This window comes from Phyllostomus hastatus, unplaced genomic scaffold (assembly GCF_019186645.2).
Source record: "Phyllostomus hastatus isolate PE091 unplaced genomic scaffold, TTU_PhHast_1.1 phas_scaffold_755, whole genome shotgun sequence".
NCBI lineage: Eukaryota > Metazoa > Chordata > Mammalia > Chiroptera > Phyllostomidae > Phyllostomus > Phyllostomus hastatus.
In genome coordinates, this window is record NW_025334039.1 from 2,463,167 (window position 1) to 2,484,356 (window position 21,190).

The following is a 21,190-nucleotide window of genomic DNA, read 5'->3' on the forward strand; positions in this document are numbered from 1 at the left end:
ACCCGCCCTCAGATCGTTCATTGCTTGACCAGAGACCTCCCCTCCTACCTGAGCCCCTTCCTTCCCCTTAGCGCTCACCGTCATTCCTCTGTGCTTCCCTTGTGTTGCCTCTACCCTGATCATCCTCCAGCCACCCCTCCTTAGCCCTGCCCTTGGCCTTGCTGCCCAGCTTCTTTCTGTGAATTGTCCTGTATAACCCAACCCAACTCCACAGGGCTGAAACATCGCACTGAATGCATATGGCCATAGCAGTGTTAAAATATTGAAATAACTAAGTATTAACAGTAAGTAGTCACTACTCTGAGTCCTGAACTCACCCCCAGTACCCTACACTGATCACTCCTCCAAGACTTCCGCCCTCCCCACGATCCACTACCTAACCTTCCGGACTGTGCCCCAGGACTGTGGCCAACATCTGCCCTCATGGGTGCATGTGCTCTGCTAGTGAATAGATGCCTTTCCAATAACCTCTGCAAAGAAGGATAATGTAGAGTGAGGTAAGGGCTGTTCCTTCATTTAATAACTCACTGATTCATTCTACCAATACTTTTCAGTCACTCACTGTGTCCAAGACACTGAGCTGAGCTCTAGGACCTCCAAATGAGATGAGATCTGTGCCCTCGTGGTGCTTACATTCTGGTAGGAGAGATGGACAATAATCAAGAAAACAAAAATACACACATGAGTAAATACATCATTTGCTTGAGGAAAGGAAGTGAGATTAGTTTTTGGAAGCCAGAAATGGCTTCAGAAAGAAGGCTGTGTTTGAAATGGACCCTTGGGTGTGTAGGGTTTCCGCAGGCCTAGGTGAAGGGGAGCAACATAAACACAGGCACTAGGCAGGAGACGCGGCGTGTGTTCAGGAACTGGGGGCTCAGTGCGCCTGGACAGTGGGATGCACAGAGAGGGCTGCGGGGATATCTGGTGGGAAACATAAGCCGGCTGACCGAGCCAGCCTCCTCTCACACCTGAAGGTAGTCTACCTCTGAAGGTAGACTTACACCATACAGAACAAGCAGGTCAAGACCCTAATTCTCAACCTCATGGCCCTCCAGCAAAATGCTCAGATCAGCATTCACTAATCTGAGCTTGGGTCCTCTGAATGCATGGGGCAGCTTGTGCACTAGACAAAATGCCAGTCCAAGGGCTGAAGAGGGCAGCCCTTCCTCTCCCCACCAAACCGGATACACTGGTGTGCGGTTTTCCTGAAACACTTTTCGCTGGCCCCGCTCTGAGCCAGAAGGCACCTTTTTCCATTTCACACAAAAGCCCAAGATAGGCTAGCAACAGCCCTGCTCAGACACTCCCTTCTCTGGTCAGACTGCTCTATCCCTTTCAAGTTAATCCTCCGGGACACCCCTTTGTCTACGTCACCCCATTTCCAGCTCTATGGCCTTACCCATAAGTCCACACAAACCCCTTTATCAAACTTATCTTGGCCAACCACCCACACACACCCCTCTCACCATGACTCCTTTCCTTCATCGAGATTGCTCCTGAGTCCCAGCCCCTTTCCAATCCTTCCTTGCCCAACCCCTCCATCTGTCCAAATGCATGGCTCCCACACTGTTCTCTTTTTTGACCACCTCCAGAAATGCTTCTCTGATTTGTTTCATGTTTGGGTGTTAACTCAATGGGTACCTGTTTCACGTAGGTCTTTGGCATGTGTAAATGTAGCAAGGTTATCTTACAGAGATTATAAACTCCCAGAACTATAAACAAGGCCTGTGAATGGTTGTCATTAAAAGAAACCCATGTCACTGTTGTTGATAGTACCCGTGCTTCATGCATCAAGAAAATGGACATTAATTCACTGAGTTCGTTAATTCAACAAATATGCATTAAACAGTTAATGTATGCCAAGCACTAGCAATATAACAGTGAAGAAGATGTGGCCCCTCTCCTTAGACAAGATGTTTATTAAGATTTATCTTGTGCACCTACTATGCACTGATATTGCACCAGACTTTAGAGATACAAAAGTAAGACAATGCCTGTGATGAAGGGACAGACACGTAAAGACAGTCACAACACAGTGTGGTGCCTACTAAGACCAAGAACTGCTCCAAGTGCTGTGGCAACTCAGAAGGCCAACCTGGCTCACTTCACAGTCCCCAGGAAGGGACATTCATTCAATCAACCATTCAGCATTTACCCATTCCCTACTGTGTGCCAGTCGCTGTTCAAGGTGCTGAAGTGATGAAATTCTTCCCCATGGAGCCTAAAAATCCCAGTAGGAGAGACAGGCACTAATCAAATAAGTAACTGTAAACTGTGCTAGATGATCCTAAGTGCCTGAAGAAAAATGAAGTGAGGAGGGGCACAGGGAATGTCAGGGTCACAGGGACGAGGGGGTGCTTGCTTTGTATAGAGTGGGTAGGAAAGGCTTCACTGAGGGAACATTTGAGAACCTAGCCATGTGATTTTTTACAGAGGATGACTGTGTCAGGCAAAGGGAACAACAGCGCAAAGACCTCGGGTACAAGCTGCTCAGAGTGTTCAAGAAAGGTCAGGTCAGCTAGTGAGGCTGGGGGCCGGTGAGCCAGACTGACGTGTTAAGGAAGGAGGTCAATGAGAAGGCAGAGGTGCGGAGAGGGGCATGGCCTTGCAGTTGGTGGAAGGGCTCTGGATTTTGTGCTGAGTGAGACAGGGAGCCACTCAAGGGCTTTTATGGGGTGGGGATGACAAGATCTGACTTTCATTCTAAAAGGCCTGTTCTGGTTGTAGAGGACAGCCAGGAGAGGGCAAGGGAAGCTGAGAGACCAGTAAGGACGTGACTGCGCATACCCACATGAAATGATACTGAGTTAGTGCGATGATCGGAGCTATAGTGGTGGAAGTGGTGAGCCTGCCTACAAGCTCATGATGTTTCAGACGCTCAAACGGAAGCATGGGTATTGCACAAAGTGCTGTGGAAGCACAGAGGAGACAGTGCAATGATGAGCCCAGGGCAAAATGACCCGGTGAGGGGAGATTTCACAGAGTGGACATGGAAGCTGGCCCTGGAGGATGTGTTCACCAGACAGAATGTGGATTGTGGTCCAGAGGCAGAGGGGCAGCGTGGGGAAAGGAGAGAGACAGACAGGCAGGCAGACAGAAATGTGTGTTTACATTGGGAGAGTTAAACAAAAAGCCCTCAGTCACAAGGGAACTGGCAAATTGAGGAACAGCACATAGTTCAGTGTGCCCGGCTCAGAACAGTGCCACTTAAACAGAAGAGGAAGGACAGGAGCTTGGAATAATTTTGGGACCCAATTGTGAAAGACCTTGATCGCCATGCTAAGAGCTTAAACCCTACCATGGCAGGCAAAAGAGAGTCATCCAGGGTCTTTGAGCAGACTCACTGAGACCACCTTTCTAAACCACTGACTCATTTGTTCTAAAACTCAAGAATTCCTCACCCCCACCCTAGTATCCTTCTCAAGGCGTATCTAAATCAGTGTATTTATTGTAAGACTCTTGTTTGTATTGCATTGCATCATGCTGTTGTGTTATAATCATCTGTCTGTGCATGTGGTTCGCCCACTAGTCTGTGGGAAGCAGAGGTCAGAGGCTACACAGAGGTCATCTTTACTTCCTCAGCACCTAGAACATGTTCTGGTGTGTTCAATAAATGATTACCGGATGGAGGGAGGGAGGGATGGATGGATGGATGGACGGACAGACAGACAGATGGGGTGAGTTCCATAAATGAGCAATGAAAATGAGAAAGCCTAGAAATGCTGGGGGGGATTGACCAATAAGAAAGTCAAGAATAATTGAGAAGCCTTAAATGTCTGTTAATTGCAGATGCGTATAAAAATGGTCCAAGTCCTTTGGGGATGTGTTCTCCTTTGGAATGTCTACATCTCATCTGCTCAGACCGTATACCCTGGAATCAAGGCGAGAGCTACTCAGCGGGCTCTGGACTATGGTAAGTTGGATGCTTTCAGAAGCCAGGCTGCAGCCCCCCAGGTGCAGTCTGTAACCCAAACCCAGAACCTCATACCGAGCTGTGTCATGACTGAGACAACTCTGCGGTTGGGTGGTCCAGTCCCTTATGCGGAAGCTACTAAGATGGCTGGGAAGAAAATGTTGCTTAGAAAATAACCACCATAACAGCAGGCATGTCCAAACACAGATACAGATTTATGTGTTCTCATTCTCCCTCTCCTTCCTCCCTCTCTCTTTCTCTGTCTCTCTCTCACACACACAGACACACACAGTGAACATCTCAGAGCTCTAAAGGAGAATGCACTATAGTAGAGAGGAAAGGAGATTTGGAATTAAAGTCATAACTTAAGAGTTCAAAAAAGGGTTTGATTGTAAAAGGAGCTTCGAGTTCCCTGAAATTGTGTGCAAAATTTAATGAGGATGATGATTGTACATTTTTCTTGAGGGAGGCTCTGTACATTTACTTGATGTGCAAAGGAGTCTGAAACACTGAAAGATTGAGAGCCACCCCATTAGAAGCACAGGCAGAGAAAAAAGTTGGGCTGATGTTTTCTTTGGGCTTAATTGGGGCAAAGACAGATGATATAGAAGAAAGGAATGGCAAAGTCAATGTATATGGGCCAGTTTCTCGCCTGTAAACTTTTGCCTAAGAGGAGCTACATTATCCGTTGACATTCACCAAGGTCCCATGTTACACCAGTGTAGATGAAGAAAGGGATCAAGAGGTTTTGTGACTTGCAGGATCACACGAGCTAGTAAGGGACAAGGTTGGGATTCCAGCCAAAGCTCTCCGATAGTGCCTTCGGTTCGCTCCATCTTTACATTCTGCTGTTACATCTCTGCATCGTAACATTATTCATGGTGTCATAGAGGATAAAATGTTCTCTCCTTCACCTCCAGCCAGGGTAGAATGCGTGGGAATGAGCTTAGGCTGCAAGGTAAGGGGTAAAGGTCAAGCTTCCTCCTTGAGAAGGTTAAAAGGAAAAGATCACTCTTCATTACTTTGTAAGTTACTTTTCTGAAGCTCTTTAACATGGAATAGGCCTCTTTTTCTCCTCTTTTATGTTCTGTGGTGCTGCCACAGCAAGACAGGTGTATCCCAAATAAATAGCAGTGGTTCCTATCCTTTCTGGAGTCCTGGGAGCCTTTGAGAATGTGATGAAAATGTGGATCCTCTCCCTGGAAAGTAGGTTTACAGTTCTGAGTACACAAAACATGGAGTTTATGTTTGCATTATTATTTATTAATTATTATATTATTTTCCATACGAACAACTGTAAACCTACTTTTGCCCACCCCTATGTGCACATGTACAGCCATTCACAGTCTTTACTAGAATTTCAGGGGGTTCAAAAGTTCCCAAAGAGGTCTATGGATGTCGGGCCAGAAATTCCTGAGCTTAAAGAATCTAGGGCCGGGGGTGGGGGGGACTACTTTCTGAGATTGGCTACAAGGAGACATAGATTCTGGAGCCAAACTGCCCATATTTGACTATCGGGTCCCCCAGTTCTTTGCTGGGTAACTTAGGTGAGCATTAACCTCTTTGAGGTTCGGTTTGTTCATCCATAAAATGTGGGCAATGATAAAATACTGCACTCTTTTTCTATCATGCTGCCCTGTGATAGTATTCTTTGGCCCAGGCCAAATAATGAAAGTCTCTCATGCGCTTAGCCCTGGGGTCTCGAGCAATGTTACCAGCCCCTCTGAGAACCAGTGCGTCCATGGGTGCAGCAGGGATGATAGTCATACCCACCAGGTGTGACTGCTGCTTCCTGAGTGTCTGAGAGCACGCCGCACTCCGTAAATTTCACTTGTGTGTTTCATGATATGACACCGTTGCCACCTTTGCGCATTTTCAATAAACATTTTCTTTGGTTCTTCCTCAGGCGTTCAAGCCGGGATGGAGATGATTGAGCAAATAGCCAAAGAAAGAAACATTCCAGATTTAAAAGGGTCTGAGTCTCTCGAATTTCTGAAGATTGATTATGTGAACTACAATTTTTCAAAGTAAGTGAAAGAGCGGATCATTGTTAGCAGTAAAGTTCATCTTTAAGCTCGCAGGGCTGTGGATGTGCCACCACCTGTTCTGGTGTAGCATCAGGGCCTGCAGAGCAGAGGTTAAGCAGCCGTTGGTGAGAGGCTTATCAGATAAATGGCCGAAGGGAAAAAGAGGGCGTGAAGTCGACAAACAGTGTGGCATTTGGGTCTGAACACCTGGGTTCGGGTCGTATCTCTGCCGCACACTAGTTGTGGGCACCTGGCAAATCTTCTCAGAGTCCATGTCCTTGTGCCCTTGACCCTTTCCTAAACTGGGAATTCCAATCCAACACAGCAGTCCACTGCAGCCACCTGGTCCCTCAGCTTCTAAAGGAAATTCTTATTCATTCCATTGCTACCCTAATCCCCATAAACCTAGAAGTTGAATTCAACCTCAAAATAAAGTCTCAAAAATACATCTACCCTCATCAAATATCTTCATATCTGCCCTGGCTGGCATAGCTCAGTGGATTGAGCACGGGCTGTGAACCAAAGTGTAGCAGGTTCGATTCCCAGTCAGGGTACATGCCTGGGTTTGCAGGCCATGACCCCCAGCAACTGCACATTGATGTTTCTCTCTCTCTCTCTCCTTCTCCCTCCCTTCCCTCTCTAAAAATAAATAAATAAAATATTTTTTAAAATTAAAAAATATCTTCATATCTTAGTAAAGGTCAGCTAAGGGCTCAGAGGTCACTGGGCACACGGTCTTCTGCCCTCCTGTGCTCCAGACCTTGCCTCCTCTGGAGCAGCACAAGTGTCTCCCATTGGCCTCAGGCAGAGCAGTCCCACCCACTCCAGGGCACCAAAGACCTTTCCTTCACACTCTAAATGCTTTTCAAAATAATTTTACAACCAACAAGTCTCTCTTCCTAAGAAGAATTCTGGTGGCAGCTGTCATCTTTTCTGCCATGTTATAGCAACAAAATCAAATGTCAAAATCAGGAAACAGTAGAAGTCAGGTGATGTCACAAATGCAAAGACACTTGATGAAACTGAAACTGCTTGCTGTACAAGTGTGAGCTGATATCCATAAAGACGGCATGAGGACATCATTGGCAGAACAATAGAATTACCACATTCATTAAGATCCTTATTACACCCAGCCCAGAGTTTTGATATTGTATTAATTAGGAATAAAGTTCAGTTGACTATAACAGCAAACTACAATGGCTTAGATGTAACAGAGGTTTGTTTTTGTCTCACCAACAAGAGGCTCAAAGGGGACAGCGGAGGATCCCTATGGAAGCCCCACAATTTCATCAGTATCCCACCTTCCTATAGTTTTCTGCTCCACCACCCTCAGCTCGAAATTCTAGTCTTGAGGTTGTCTCAAGATCCCAAATGGCAGCTCAGCCACCAAATTCATGTTTCAGGCCCCTGGAAGGAGGAAAAAGCAAGGATGAAAGGACTCTTATAAGCTGAGTTAGTCTCTTCTTCAATGATGTTTTCCCCCTGAAGTTCCACTCGAATCATTTTCCACCTATACAATAATGGACAGACCTTAGGCATATGGCCACATTTATTAGCAAGGGAGATTGGAAAATTAGTTTCCCAATCAGACCGCCTTGTCATCCTGACCAAATTCAGAAATGGTTTGGAAAGAAGAAAGGGAAACGGATGTTCAGGCAGCAACTGGCAACCTCTGCCCGTAGCTGCCCACAAAAGCCCCAGAGGAAGCGCAGGGAAAGGATGTCTGTGTGCGTCTTGAGTTCAGTCTTAAAGGATAACAAAGAATCATGCTTCTATAAGGAGTTCTCTGTACTTTACCATTTACCACAATGCTTTATCAACCAGTGATAATTCCCTGCTACTCTAACCCTTTGGAGTAGTAATTTCACTTCCCTTTGTAACATTAGTTAGGAAGAATGGGTAAGGCCCATATGTATAAAAATGAAAATATATCCAAGATACCTCTTCCCATGGGGAGTCTCAGGATGCGTGACAGAGAGCAAGTGGGAAAGGGTGCAAAATAGAGGAGATAACAAGTAATCATTTCTTATTAGCCATCACATTTATGTCTTAATTTTTTCCTAATCTTAGCTCATAACCATGCCTTTCTACTGTGCAACCATCACGCACAGGCGGCCTCATTTTGTCTTCGTAACCTACCTATAACACTTCCTCTGAGTGACTCACTGGAAAAGGTTAGGTGTCTCACCCAAGGCTGCACAGCCAGCACGAAACTGGTCTCCAAGTCGGGTGCCCTTTGCTCAGTCACAAAGTGGCAAAGCTTAGTGGATGGGAACACAGTCTGAGGACAGATTGAGGAGGGTTCCAGACCTGGGCCTACTACCTATGTGACAAGTTTTTTTATCTTCTCATCTTTGAATGGTGGTTTGCAAAAACAGCAGCAGCCTCATAGGATTATTGTGAGGGTTCAAACGAGCTAAGACTCATGAATTGCTTACCACAGTGCCCGGCACGGGGTACATCGCTCAGTCAGTGTTCATAACAATGCTTTATCATAATGCGTGTGGCCATCTGCAGCCCAAGTGGGTGACATGCGACCCACTGCATCCCAGTTACCTGTTTGACAGCTCAGACAATCCTAGGGCAAGTCCACACCCTCAACTAGGGAAGATACTGTCCACATAGAGGGGGTTTGGGAAGAGGAGGAAGACACCCTTTTGACTGTCCCAATGATTTGGGGGCAGAGGCACTAATGACATTTATTGGCACAAATGCCTAATATCCTGCAATGTTTATAACAGTTCTCTACAAAAAATAGTTGTCCCACCCAAAACACTGGTGTCCCCCTCCATTGAAAAACACTGGAAAGCAGGAGGAAAAAATAATGATAGCCAGTGTACTGCTTTTTGTCCTTAAAGAAACTAAAAAATTTTATTCTTTACAAATCTGTTTCTAAACTCGTTCTTTTCCCCAGTCAGTGAGACACAGGGGGCTTCCTGCCCAGAGTTCGAGGGGAATTAGAAGGCCGTGCCCGGGGACAGCCATGCAGACCAGAGGTTCCTTGCTCTGTGGGCATTCACCGTCACCGGCGGGATTTCTACAACTGCATTTCCGATTTTGTCTTACTTAGAGATGTGCTAGAGGAGTCGCACTAACTCCTCTGTTTCTTGTTTTACAGCATAAAAATCAATGCCCTTTCATTTCCAAATACTTCACTAGCCTTTGTGCCGGGGGTAGGAATCAAGGCCCTGACCAACCACGGCACTGCCAACATCAGCACAAACTGGGAAGTCAAGTCTCCACTTTTGTGAGTATTCCCTGAAAAGTCGGCTGCTGTTCTGGGGGGAAACGGAGCAAAAACCCAAAGTGTATAAATTTACTGACATTTTTATTGTTAGTCTTCTTTCCTCAACCATTAACACCCTTTCCCAAGAACATTTTTCCAGGAGAGATTTAAACCAGAATCTCTCTCCTGTAGGAGACAGAGGGGCAGGGGCTGAAAATCATCTTTACCTTAAAGGCAGCTACTGATCAAAATGTCCTTTACAGTTTCCTAAGGGCTAGAAGTCCCAGACTGTTGGAGAACTGCACATGTGCTCAACATTTGAGACCCCCCAGTGAGTCACTGTGTGATCTTAGTTGGCCCTTCCACACCCTTTGCCGTCTGTGGGGGCGTCTGATGGGAAAGGGAGCCTTCCTACCTCACAAGGAGGGTGGAGGATGATAGTCACCTTCAGCCAAATTCTTCCTTCGCAAAAGGCGTTTGCACCCTCCTTAGAAAGAAGGGATCAAATTCAGGGTATGCTTACAGACCACCCGCTATGTGCAAGTTGCTATCCTGGGTGTAATGTTTAGGTCTGCCTTGGTTTGTGCCTCAGAACGACACATTCATTCCCCCACTTGGTCATTTAACAACCATTTATTGAGTTGTTAACCTGTTTACCATTTATTCCCATCTCAAGAACTCCAAGAACTCTTACAGACTGGAGAGAAGTGATGTATTCTCCTATAAGTAACATGGGTTCAGGTATCCATTCTTGTCTTCACGAACTCATCAGCCTTACATTGCATGCTCGTTTTGCATCAGGCCTTGAGCTAAGTCCTGGGGACATGGACATGAGTAATACACACTCCACTCCTTCAGGGGGTTCACAGACTACATCTAAGTGTCACCTCCCCACCCACGCCCCTCCTACATAAGGTATGGCCGACTCTACCCCCTATGTTCTCACTCTAAACAAGCATTGTATATGAATGGTGCTCCATATGTGTGTAACCACATGCAGGGTTGGGCAGAGTGCTCAGGATAAAATACCTGCAAAGTCCCTAAAGCTATCACCGTTCACCAAACTCATTACTTCATTTGTTCAGCAAATGTTCTCTCAGCACCTACTGCTCCTACCTGTAGTAGGTGCCAGGAATCCAGAGGTGACAAAGGTCCTGCCTTCCACGATCTCAGAGTCTGTGGGTAATTGGAGAACTGAAACATCTCCTCCCCTACTGAGGCCTAGGTAACCTTGCACTTTTTCTCTCAACAGCCAAGACACAGGAGGAGCTGATCTGTTTCTCTCTGGGGTCTACTTCACCGGTATCCTTGTCCTGGCCCAAAATGAAGTTGGTCACCCAACCCTGAAGCTCCAAGAGTGCCACGCCCAAGTGAGCCACGCCCGGGTCTCCTTTTCTGGAGAGCTCAGGTGAGGGAGGGTGCCCTGTGGGCAGTGGGCAGTCAGGGGCTGGATTCTCAGGCAGCACCTAGGGGAGGTTTATAACCGTAAGTATGGTCCCTGAGCAAGGCCCTTTTCCCCCCTTTTTTTCCTAGTGTCCTGTATAACTCCTTCATCGAGCCCATTGAGAAACCCATTTTAAAGAACCTAAATGAAATGGTAAGTCTTTAGAGGTTACACCACCACAGTAACATGCTATCAGCAGCAGTTCTGCCATGCTTTTATTAATTCTTAGTAAACCTTTACTGAGCACCTACTGTGTGCTAGGCACCTTCCAAGGCACTTTTTTTTACACACATCATCCTACAGCATTCCTTCCTCAAGTTCTTGCCACAGGGTGGGCAAGCAATCAACAAGAATTTATTTATCTTGTACCTACTGAGTGCCCAGCACTAGGCTAGGGTCTGTTGGGGGTATGAAAAAAGTAATAAACTTATTATCCTTTTAGGAAAACCAAACTCAATCTTGTGAAATAATGACTGAGTGAGGACTTGAGTTTAGTGCATACTTATATGGTAATTAGATCGAACTGAAGGGGTTCAGAGAAATGGGAAAATTAAATAAGCAGAGGCTGAAGCATCCTGGGAGCCAGTTTTAGAGGATGCAGGACTTGGACTGGGCCTTGAAGTGTAGGTAGGATTTGGATGGGTAAGGTCTGGGAAGGAAGAAAGGATATTTCCAGCCAACAGAAACAGTGTAAGTTAAGATGGCTTCCAAAACTACAACTGTCCAGATCTACAACGGAAGTCGGGGTGTGAGGACAGGAAAACAGGATTGTCTGTGCGCCCACCTTACAGTCCTCACCATAGCCTTCCTGAACACTTTACCCACAATTTGTGGGAGACGAGGAGAGGGATGAGGAGGACTGCTGAAGAAGGGACACTCCTGTCTGGAAAAGAGGGGTACAGCTGGTGTCTGGCTATCTCCTTCTCCCTCATGCTCAGCTCCGTGCTTGGCAGGAAGTAGTAGGTGCTTACTGAACATCAGTGAGGGAATCAACATGCAGAAACACTGAGCAGCCTGTGTAATGAGGTTGCCCCCTAGCCAAGGGACTTTGAGTCCACCTTCAAGGCCCTCACACTTGATCATTCCTCTGTTCAGAAGTGAGGCATGGCTCTTGGCCTCTGAGAGGAAGCCAATAGTTAAGTTTGCCTGGAGTTTATATATGACTTAGAAATCACAGAGGCTTTGCCTCTGGGATTCCCTCTGAGCCGCTGGGGATGAAAAGAGTGCTCAGAACACAGCTGTCCAGCTGGGCCAGAGCAGGTTTCAAACGCTAGTGATGTGACCCCTGGAGACTCACTCACCTAACTTCTCCAGCTTTCCCATTTGTAAATAGGTGACAATAGTGCTTACCTCCCAGCACCGAGGTGAGGGTGGAATGGGGTTCAAACAACAGCTAACACACACTGAATGCTCACTATGAGCTGGGAAATTTTACACGAAGTACCTCAACCTCTGCGCACGATAACCTGATGAGGTAGATGCAGTTAGCATCCCCACTTTGCAGGTGAGGGAACTGAGGACCGAGAGTACAGGTAACTTCCCAACGGATTCAGCCCGGCAGCCCAGCTCCCAAGCCTCCGCTAGTAATCACCACACTGAGTGCTTAGCACACGCCTGGCACACAGCAGGTCCATCGACGTTGGTGCTCGTCCTTTTTCCTCCAAATGAGCTTGAGCCTGACTCAATATTAATTTGCTGATTCCAAATGGCGTTCTGGTCGAAACAGATGCCTGATCTCATGGGCTGTTGAACCTGCCCAACAGGGAAGTAAAGGCCCCAGCTGTAACCACTCCTGGTAGCACAGTTCTGATGACAGAAGGGAAAAGGCACAGCAGGTTCCCCGGGTGTGACAGCACCATCATGGACTGGGACACATGTCCTGTCATGCCACAGGAGGAAAAGGCAAGGTCACATTTTTCACTGGGTGTGGCCCCATCTGCCATGAAGTTCAGTCAGCATTAAATGACCTGCCACCCATGCATACTAACTTGAGGCCCATAGGCATCAACTAATTTAAGGGAAAGTCTTTATGACTAAAGGGAGAGTGTCTGCTAGCCTTCATTTGCAGGGTCTAGGCCCATAAGTAGAGGTTTCCAGTATAATACAATAACCTGCATTTTTTTTTAATTCCTTTTACGGCCAGCTCTGTCCCATCCTCATAGGTGAGGTGGAAGCACTGAATGCCAATCTCAGCATGCTGGAGGGTGAGTCCCTGAGCTGTCTCTTCTGATGCTTTTCTCCCCACCTTCCCACTCTGGTGTTCTCCAGGTTTGCTTTTCCACACCCTGTAGCTCCGGCTCTTCCGTCTGCTTTCCGCCCTGCCAGCCAGAGCCGTGGGAAGGGGTGGGGACCCATGGCCTGTGTGTGGGGCCTGGTCTCTGCTGCTACCACCAGCTTCTCTGCAGGAGACTAGATGCAGTCTGAGAATAAAACGCTCATAAGCTTTAATCCCAGGTCTGGCACAAAATCCACCTTCTTCAGGATGACTAATGCTGATCTGGGCCAGGTTATCCCCTGGTCCTAACCCAGCCACTGGCACCTCTCTGCCTTCAGGACCAAGTCCAAGTGCTTTAATGTGGACTACCAGCCCCACCTGACGTGCTCTGGCTCCTACTTCCCTCTCTCCGCTTCATCTTGCACCTTTCCTGCTCCAGCAGTCAGACTGCTTCTCCTGCCCTCACGCCCCTCACCTTTGCCCCTGTTGTCCTCTGCCTAGAAGAGCTTTGTCCCCCTTCATCCAGTTAGTCATTTAATAGATATTTATTAGGTGCCGTCTGCCAACACTGTGCTAAGCCGTGAGGGATACAGTCCCTTCCACTCCCTACCCCTCAGCCATTCCTTGTCTTGTTCACTCTTCTTTATCTTTTAAGGCTCAGCTCAGGCATAGTCTCTTCCAAGAAGTCTTACCTGATGCCCACACCCCAAAGTTCTGCCTCCTCTATGCTCACACGATACTTTGAAAGTATCTCTCTCTTTCCACTCCACCCATTCATTCACCAATGGCCCAGGCCAGGTGCTGCTCCTGGTGCTGGAATGCAACAGTAAGCCTCGGAAACTGAAATCCCTACCTCATGGGACTATTGGGAGGGGACAGACAGCAAGCGAGATGATAAGTAAGATCTATGGCATCCTAGTGATAAGTGATAAGCAAAATAAAGCAAGGAAGGAGCTGGGGAGTGGTTTTGATTTTAAAGAGTATAGTCAAGGATGTCCATATTAGATAGTTTTCCATTTTAGATTACTGAGCAGGTAACACAAAGTACCAACCTGAATGAAGTAGGGAGTGAGCTACTCCTTGATCTGGGCACAGAACATTCCAGGCAGGTGAAACCGCACGCTCACAGGCCCTGAAGCAGGAACGTGCCAGGTGTGCTGGAGGAGCGGTGAGGAGGCCATGCTGAGAGCAGAGGGGGCGCGGGGGGAAGTAGTAGCAGGAGATGAGGTCAGGGGGAAGAAAGCAGATGGTCAGATGTCCGGGGCTCTGTCGGTCATTGCAAAGGCCGGCTCTTAGTCACACTCTTGTAAGAAGCCTTTGGAGAGTTCTGAGCTAGTGTCACATGATGTCACGTATATTTTCACAATATCACTCTGATTTCTGTCTATTGATAATAGACAGGATTGGGGGCCAAAGGTGGAAGCAGGGAGACCACTTAAGAGGCTACCGCAGTGACCCACATGAGCAAAGATGGCAGCTGGCCGGGACGAAGATGGGGAGACACATTCAGGTCCTGAACATACCTTGCAAGTCGAGACAGTGGTGTTTGCTGACACACTGAAGGAGGGTCGTGAGGGGAGTTGAGGATAACCCCAGGTTTGACCCTGAGCAGCTAGAACGTTGGGAGAATGGAGTTACCATTTCCCCACGTGGGGCAGACTCTGTCAGAACAGGTTGGTGATCAGACCATCTAGAGCTCAGGTTTAGATCTGCCCTCCTACACTGGATCTTCATTTCCCAGTTACATGCCCGTCTCCCCACCAGACTGTGAGTTCCATGAGGGCAGAGGCTCTGACGCAGCTCTGTATCTCCAGCACCAGGCCCAGCACCAGCCCACACGAAGTTCATAAATGCTAGATTGATGAAGGGGTGACAAGAGATGGACAAACGGACTGATAAATGGGTATAGGTGGAGGAAGGAAAATTAATAAATTGGGGAGGTAGGGAAAGAGAAAGAAGATGGAGAGAAGAAAGAACTGGCCGAGCATCCTCCTGTCCTAGCTTGCTTTGGCAACTTTCGCCACCTCTGGGAGCCTCCCTCCCCTCCCCTTTAATGTGGCCGGGTCCTACTTCCCTCCCAGCATGGTGATGGATCCCTTGAGACTGGGAATTCGAAAGCAGTTTTTAAAACCACGGTGGCATAGGGTAGTATTGTTCCCTCATTTTGGCAAATCACTTCATCTCTTCTTCCTTCTCATCTCCATCTGTGGAATAAACCAAACATGACATGCAAGGTGGGAAGCTGTGGTGCTCAGGTACCTTCCTCTAGACCGGGGAGGAAGTCTTCCCACCAGAGCACACGGTGGTCGGGAAAGCAACGCCTCAGGCCAGGTTGGACACCGGGCACTGCACCACAGCACAGGCAGGCTGTGTGCACAGACAGGCTGTGTCGGGCGCTGAGGTTCATGCTTCCTGCAAGCCACACCCACTGTTTCCCGGCCCCTGCCTGGCCTCCTGCTTTGCTCTGAAAAGGATAGTACAGAAAATGACACGAATCAGTAGCACTGTGCGTGAGAATTACATCGGCCTCTCCAACTTAGTGAATTTTACTCCTGCCTGTCTGTCTCTCTCAATATTTCTTTTTAAAAATTATTTCTAATTATAACAGTAATATATGCTCATTGTAAAAAGTAAATAAGTTCTTTTTTTTTTATAGATTTTATTTATTTTCAGAGAGGGAAGGGAGGGAGAAAGAGAGAGAGAAACATCAATGTGCAGTTGCTGGGGGTCATGGCCTGCAACCCAGGCATGTACCCTGACTGGGAATCGAACCTGCGACACTTTGGTTCGCAGCCTGCGCTCAATCCACTGAGCTATGCCAGCCAGGGCAAAGTAAATAAGTTCTAACTACATAAGAGGCTTTAACATAGAACTTGAAAGTCTCTCATTATACCAAACTAATATGTATGGCTTAATATTGACAAATACCTTTTGTTTGTCTAATTTCCTTTATAAAAAATAAGTGTGTGTGTGTGTGTGTGTGTGAGAGAGAGAGAGAGAGAGATTAAAAGTGTATACACCAAAATTTTACTCAAGTTTCTCTCAGGATTATGTGATCTAAAAAGGTGTTTACTTTCTTCTTTTGACTTATCTACTTTTCCCGGGTTTTAAAAAGTGAGAAGGACCTGAAACTAATATGATATCGAATGTCAACTGTACTTTAAATGAGTAAATAAATAAATAGTGAACATGTGTTACTTACAGAATAGAGTAATTATTATTTAAAACAACAGAGAATTAAAAATTATCAAATTATGTAAGAATTTGTTGTAAGTATGCATTAATCATATGTTATGCTTTTAATGAATGTAAATTTTTTTTGCTTTATTTATTATTTAGTTTTAATGAAGATCGACAACTATACCTTGCTGGATTATTCCCTGATGAGTTCTCCAGAAATTACTGAGAACTACATTGACCTGAATTTGAAGGTAACCTTCTCGTTACCAGAGTCCTCGTCCTGGCTATGAACAGCCAGTACAGTTATCCCTCAGTATCCTCCAGGGCTTGGTTACAGGACACCCCCCAGTACCGAAATCTGGGATGCTCAAGTCCCTCATATAAAATGGCATGGCGTTTGCCGTTAACCTGTGCACATCCTCCTGTGTACTTTAAATCATCCCTACATTCCTTATAAAACCTAACACAATATAAATAGTATGTGGATAGTTGTTTCAAAAACTGTACATGCTCTGTGCAGACACAACCATCACAGGCCTAACTGCGTAATGCACATCAGCAACAACGTAGCTCCTTTAAAAAAATATTTTTCATCTGCGGTTTGTTGAAGCAGAACCTCGGGACACAGAGGGCAGACTGTATTTGGGGAGCAAATACTATGTGCAGAGGAAATACACCTACATGCTCTTCGAATTGTCTCCATCTCCAAGCAATTCCGTGACGGGTGTGCTCCTTCAAAAGACTCGAACATTTTCTCGATTGCTGAACGATTGTTCAGATTACACAGGATATGTCTGTCTGCTCCAAGGAAAGGAACACCATGTCTTTGCCTCTGGGAGTAGGTTTGAGGCTAGGAGGCAGCGAGGAGAGTGGTCTGTGCTTATGAGAACTCACCATGTCAGTAACAGTACACGTTGGTGCTTCTGTCATTCTCAGACTAGTCAGTTTAACTGAGGGCCACTGACCTCTGTGGGGGCCACGAGCACACGAAAATGGTGTTTGCCGATCCTGGAAAAGTAGTCAATGGCCCTTATGTTTAGCTTTGCCCCAAAGTTAATATCATTGTTTTCAAAAATGCATATTGGCTTATATTTCAGTCACTCAGAGTCATTCGGGTTAGCTGAATATCGCACAGCCACCATTTCTTACTAACTACCAACAAACGAGGGCAGCATCAGCAATGCCACGGGCTTTCCCCTGCCTGTCCAAAACCCACGACGCACTCAGGAGCAAGTGGTGCAGGTGCAGTTCAAGGTGCTGTGTTCGACTCAGTTCAACTCAATAGCTGTTTGTTGAGTGCTTTAAAAAATGCTTTAAACCATTTCAAATTTGGGGGTTTCCTGAGTCTTTCTGTGATACCCCAGCTGCTCAGCAATCACAGATTTTGAAAGCCAAGAGCTTGAAGTCTCTACCTGGTACCTCAGGAACTATTCAGAGCTGTCCCCTCCAACTAAACGCATCTGCCTCTCTTTCTCAGAGAAAAGGACTGGCAAGGAGCTTCTCACTGGGCTAGACCCAGAGTGCACCCACGTGCCCAGGTGTATGCTCAACAAGTCATCAGAGCTCTGAAACACAGTCACTGGTCAAAAAGCCAGAAGGCCTTATCATTTTTTCTTCCCAGAATGAGTTTCTGAAATTTTTCTCATTCTCACCTGAGAGGGTCCACATTCTTTAGTCCGGCACCTTGGAGCCTTCACCTGACACACCGCTCTCCCTCTTTCCCCACAGGGCGTGTTCTACCCATTGAACAACCTCACCGACCCCCCCTTCCCTCCAGTGCCTTTTGAGCTCCCAGCAGGCAGCGACTCCATGCTCTACATTGGGATCTCCGAGTATTTCTTTAACTCTGCGTCCTTTGCCCATTTCACAGCGGGAGCTTTCAATGTCTCTCTCTCCACAAAAGAGGTGAGAAGGGTTAACGGGTGATGACAGTCGGCCCCCACATGTACTCTTAGTACAAGTGCCCCATTATGGGGGCTTTATGTCATAATTTCTCTTCCTGGGCTTTGCAGACTGCCACTCCTATCAGGACGGCAAATGAAGGGTTGTGGAATGCACATTATTAGTTGTTGGAGAGTCATTGGGATTCCAGTTTTTCTCACGTCATTTTTTTGTTACAAGTGGCTGTCGCAGATTCCTCTTAAATAACAACAGGGCCCCCTTCATCACTTATTACCCATGACCTTGGGCACTTTCAACTTATTTAACTTTTCTGTGCCAATTTCCTCATTTGGAAGATGGGAATAAAAATAAATCTCTACCCACAGGGCTGGTATGGACATTAAAGAGGTTTGAGTATGTGTAAAGCACTCAGACCAATGCCCAGCACAGAGTAAGTGTCCTACAGGCGCTGCTGGTTATCACCACCATTATCATTCCTTACATTAGGCCAACAGAAAGATTTCTCCTATCAGCAACTGCAACTGATTTATCCGCCATGACCAGTAATAGGACAGATACTCACTGATTCTTGTTGCCACTGCACCCTTCTCTTTTACATATGATGAGAACAGTCCTTCCAGCCTGTCCACCAACAACTTTTACCGAGCATCCCTCACGAATCTTTGCATTCCGTAGGGCTTAATTATACAAGCGTTCAAAATGCTAAGTTGGCAGCACCAGCTGTCATACGGTGCTTGAAATTAGACACTTTTAGCTTCACAACTTGAAAACCAGCCATCTGCGAAAATAAATTCCTTGAGCGTCCTGTGTCTCAGTGATCTCGGAAAATGAGGGCAGTAACAGAAAACATACTGTTAACCACCACAGATATTTACACATGGATCATCCATATAGAATATACAGTTACTGAAGTCACTCACTAAAAGGGAAGGTAACTCCTGTGTGACTGCCCACGTGCAAGTCACTTCCCCTCCCTGGGCCTCAGATTTCCTGTGGTTGGTCTAAAAAATGATAAGTCACCTTCAAACACCTTTTTTTGTGGGGGCAACATCATCATAATTCATAAAAATTGTAGGGAATACTACATTTTCCCTGAAGAAATAACCCACAGTAAAAACCTTACAGTGACACGATGCTCTTCATTTTCCAGATTTCCAGCCATTTGTTTCGAAACTCTCAAGGCATTGGCAACATGCTGTCCCGGGTGAGTGCTCAGGATTTGACTCCTTGGCGGTGTATTTGGTTTCATGGGAATTAACTTCTGGAAGACTTGTGTGTTCTTTATATTCCTTTCCAGTGCAAGCCTGAGTCCATCTTTTCGTTCTTAAGGAACTTCTTTCTTTTAATCGAATATCCACAAATGTTTACTGAACAAGTTACTATTAAAGGCATTTTAAGTTCACAAAATAAATCATCCATCTGTTCCATCCACAAAGTTCCACCACACTTGAAATAATCAGCTGTAATGGGAATGAAGGAATAATGCCTATGGTTGTGGCTTTAGCAAAGCAACTCTTAATGCCTCCAGAGCACCTGAGTGTCAGACACGGTGTACTGAAAGGCCCCCGTGTGCCCCTGAGAACAGAGAGGGAGAGATGCTGTTTTTATACAGCATCCTGGTTTTAGAGCAAGGATCTTGTATCACACAGACCTGGATTTGAATCCCACTTCCGCAACTTACTCACCTGGGACCATGGAAAGGTGACTTAACCTCTCTAAGACTGGCTTTCTCCTTTTGTGAAATGGGGAGAACCTGCCTCGCAGGGATTTTGTGAAGATTAAATGAGACAGTACAGATAGCCCTGACTTGGTGCCTGGCACACTGTGTCTTCCATAAACCTCCACTGTGGTTATATGGGTTTTTTGCATGTTATTGTTGTTTTCATTAGAGATCTTTTTTCTATTCTGACTGCATGATGTAAGGTTTAACCACCACAAGCCACCGCAAGTTTGTGATTCTCCCTCATCAACTCCCAACTCCCAATCTCGGTGATCTTTTTCTCCCCCCTGAACACGGGCAGATCGCAGACATCTACATCCTGTCCCAGCCCTTCACGTTTCGGATCATGGCCACGGAGCCTCCTGTGGTCAGTTTACTGCCAGGTAACTTCACCCTGGACATCCCTGCCTCCATTGTGATACTCACCGAGTCTGAGAACTCAACTGCTGAAACCATCGTGTCCATGGACTTTGTAAGTCTGGGGGACAGACGGGCCTGGGGGTACCACTCCTGTTCCTGTAGCAGACCACTGGCCAGCAGCGGTCTGCTAAACGCTCGGAAGGGTGGGGAGTGATTCGTCAGTTAGGACTGAGGACAGAGTTGAGAAGGGGGTTGGGGGGAGACATGGAAGGCCAGTGCTCAACCCCCATACATCGTAAAACAGATCCGTACCCTTCTCCACTTCCTGTGTTCCCTTCCCTCTGCTTCGGTTACGTTGATAGCCAGATTTCTTTTTCCTTGAAATAAGTTGAGGTGGAATTCAAGTTTATTTGAAGAGATGAAGGCCACATGCAATTTGATAAAAGGGGACTAATACAATGAACCTAAGCAAAATACCCCCCACACGTGTATGTGTACATGTAATGTATACATGTGTATGTCTATATATAGTACATGTATATACATGTACACAGTACGTGTACATAGTACATGTATATATATAATCTCTATGTGGTACATAGAGATTAGGAGAAAATAGAAAAATAATTCAAAGAAGATCCTCAAACAGAAATTCTTTATAGTTAGCTTTCTTACCTAAAAGAGTATTTTTAGAGCTATTTCTTTCTAACACCTCTTGGAATGAGAGGGAAAGCGAAGTTTATTGTGTTTCCACTATAGCGAATAATATTTATGGCCCATCTGGCCAGAGAGATTCGTTCCTCTTAGTAATCAATGCTTTTGTGGTCTGCAGGTTGCTAGCACCAGTGTTGGCCTGGTTATTTTGGGACAAAGACTGGTCTGCTCCTTGTCTCTGAACAGGTAAGATCAATTGATTTAACTGTTGGGAAATTTCACCATAAGTGAATCAACAGACCAGAGAGACAAAGGGGACATCAACAGACCAAGCAGAGCTGCTATTGGATAGAACTCAAATCACTTAAGCACTTCTCCTGCCCATAGTCCAGATAACTTCACAGTAGGGACTTGAAAACGTGTTGCCAAGTTGTTCTTTTCTCTTCCCATTCAACAATACTAAGCCAAAATGGGCAACACAGTAATTATAGATATAATTCTGTAATATAAATGCACCTCCAATGGTACAGCAATTTAAAAGTAAAATTC

The 21,190-nt window shown here is 46.2% G+C and overlaps 1 protein-coding gene across 1 annotated transcript in view; it reads left to right on the top strand.

The window, feature by feature from the left end:
- The window catches only part of BPIFC (BPI fold containing family C), a 47,740-nt gene that overhangs the window by 12,862 nt on the left and 13,688 nt on the right, over nt 1–21,190 (top strand). The window contains exons 8-18 of the mRNA XM_045826551.1: nt 3,790–3,913; nt 5,820–5,940; nt 9,059–9,187; nt 10,419–10,574; nt 10,700–10,763; nt 12,754–12,814; nt 16,165–16,256; nt 17,734–17,910; nt 19,058–19,111; nt 19,929–20,099; nt 20,820–20,887. Of these exons, the coding sequence (XP_045682507.1) occupies nt 3,790–3,913; nt 5,820–5,940; nt 9,059–9,187; nt 10,419–10,574; nt 10,700–10,763; nt 12,754–12,814; nt 16,165–16,256; nt 17,734–17,910; nt 19,058–19,111; nt 19,929–20,099; nt 20,820–20,887 (1,217 nt within the window). The remainder of the gene's footprint in view (nt 1–3,789; nt 3,914–5,819; nt 5,941–9,058; nt 9,188–10,418; nt 10,575–10,699; nt 10,764–12,753; nt 12,815–16,164; nt 16,257–17,733; nt 17,911–19,057; nt 19,112–19,928; nt 20,100–20,819; nt 20,888–21,190) is intronic.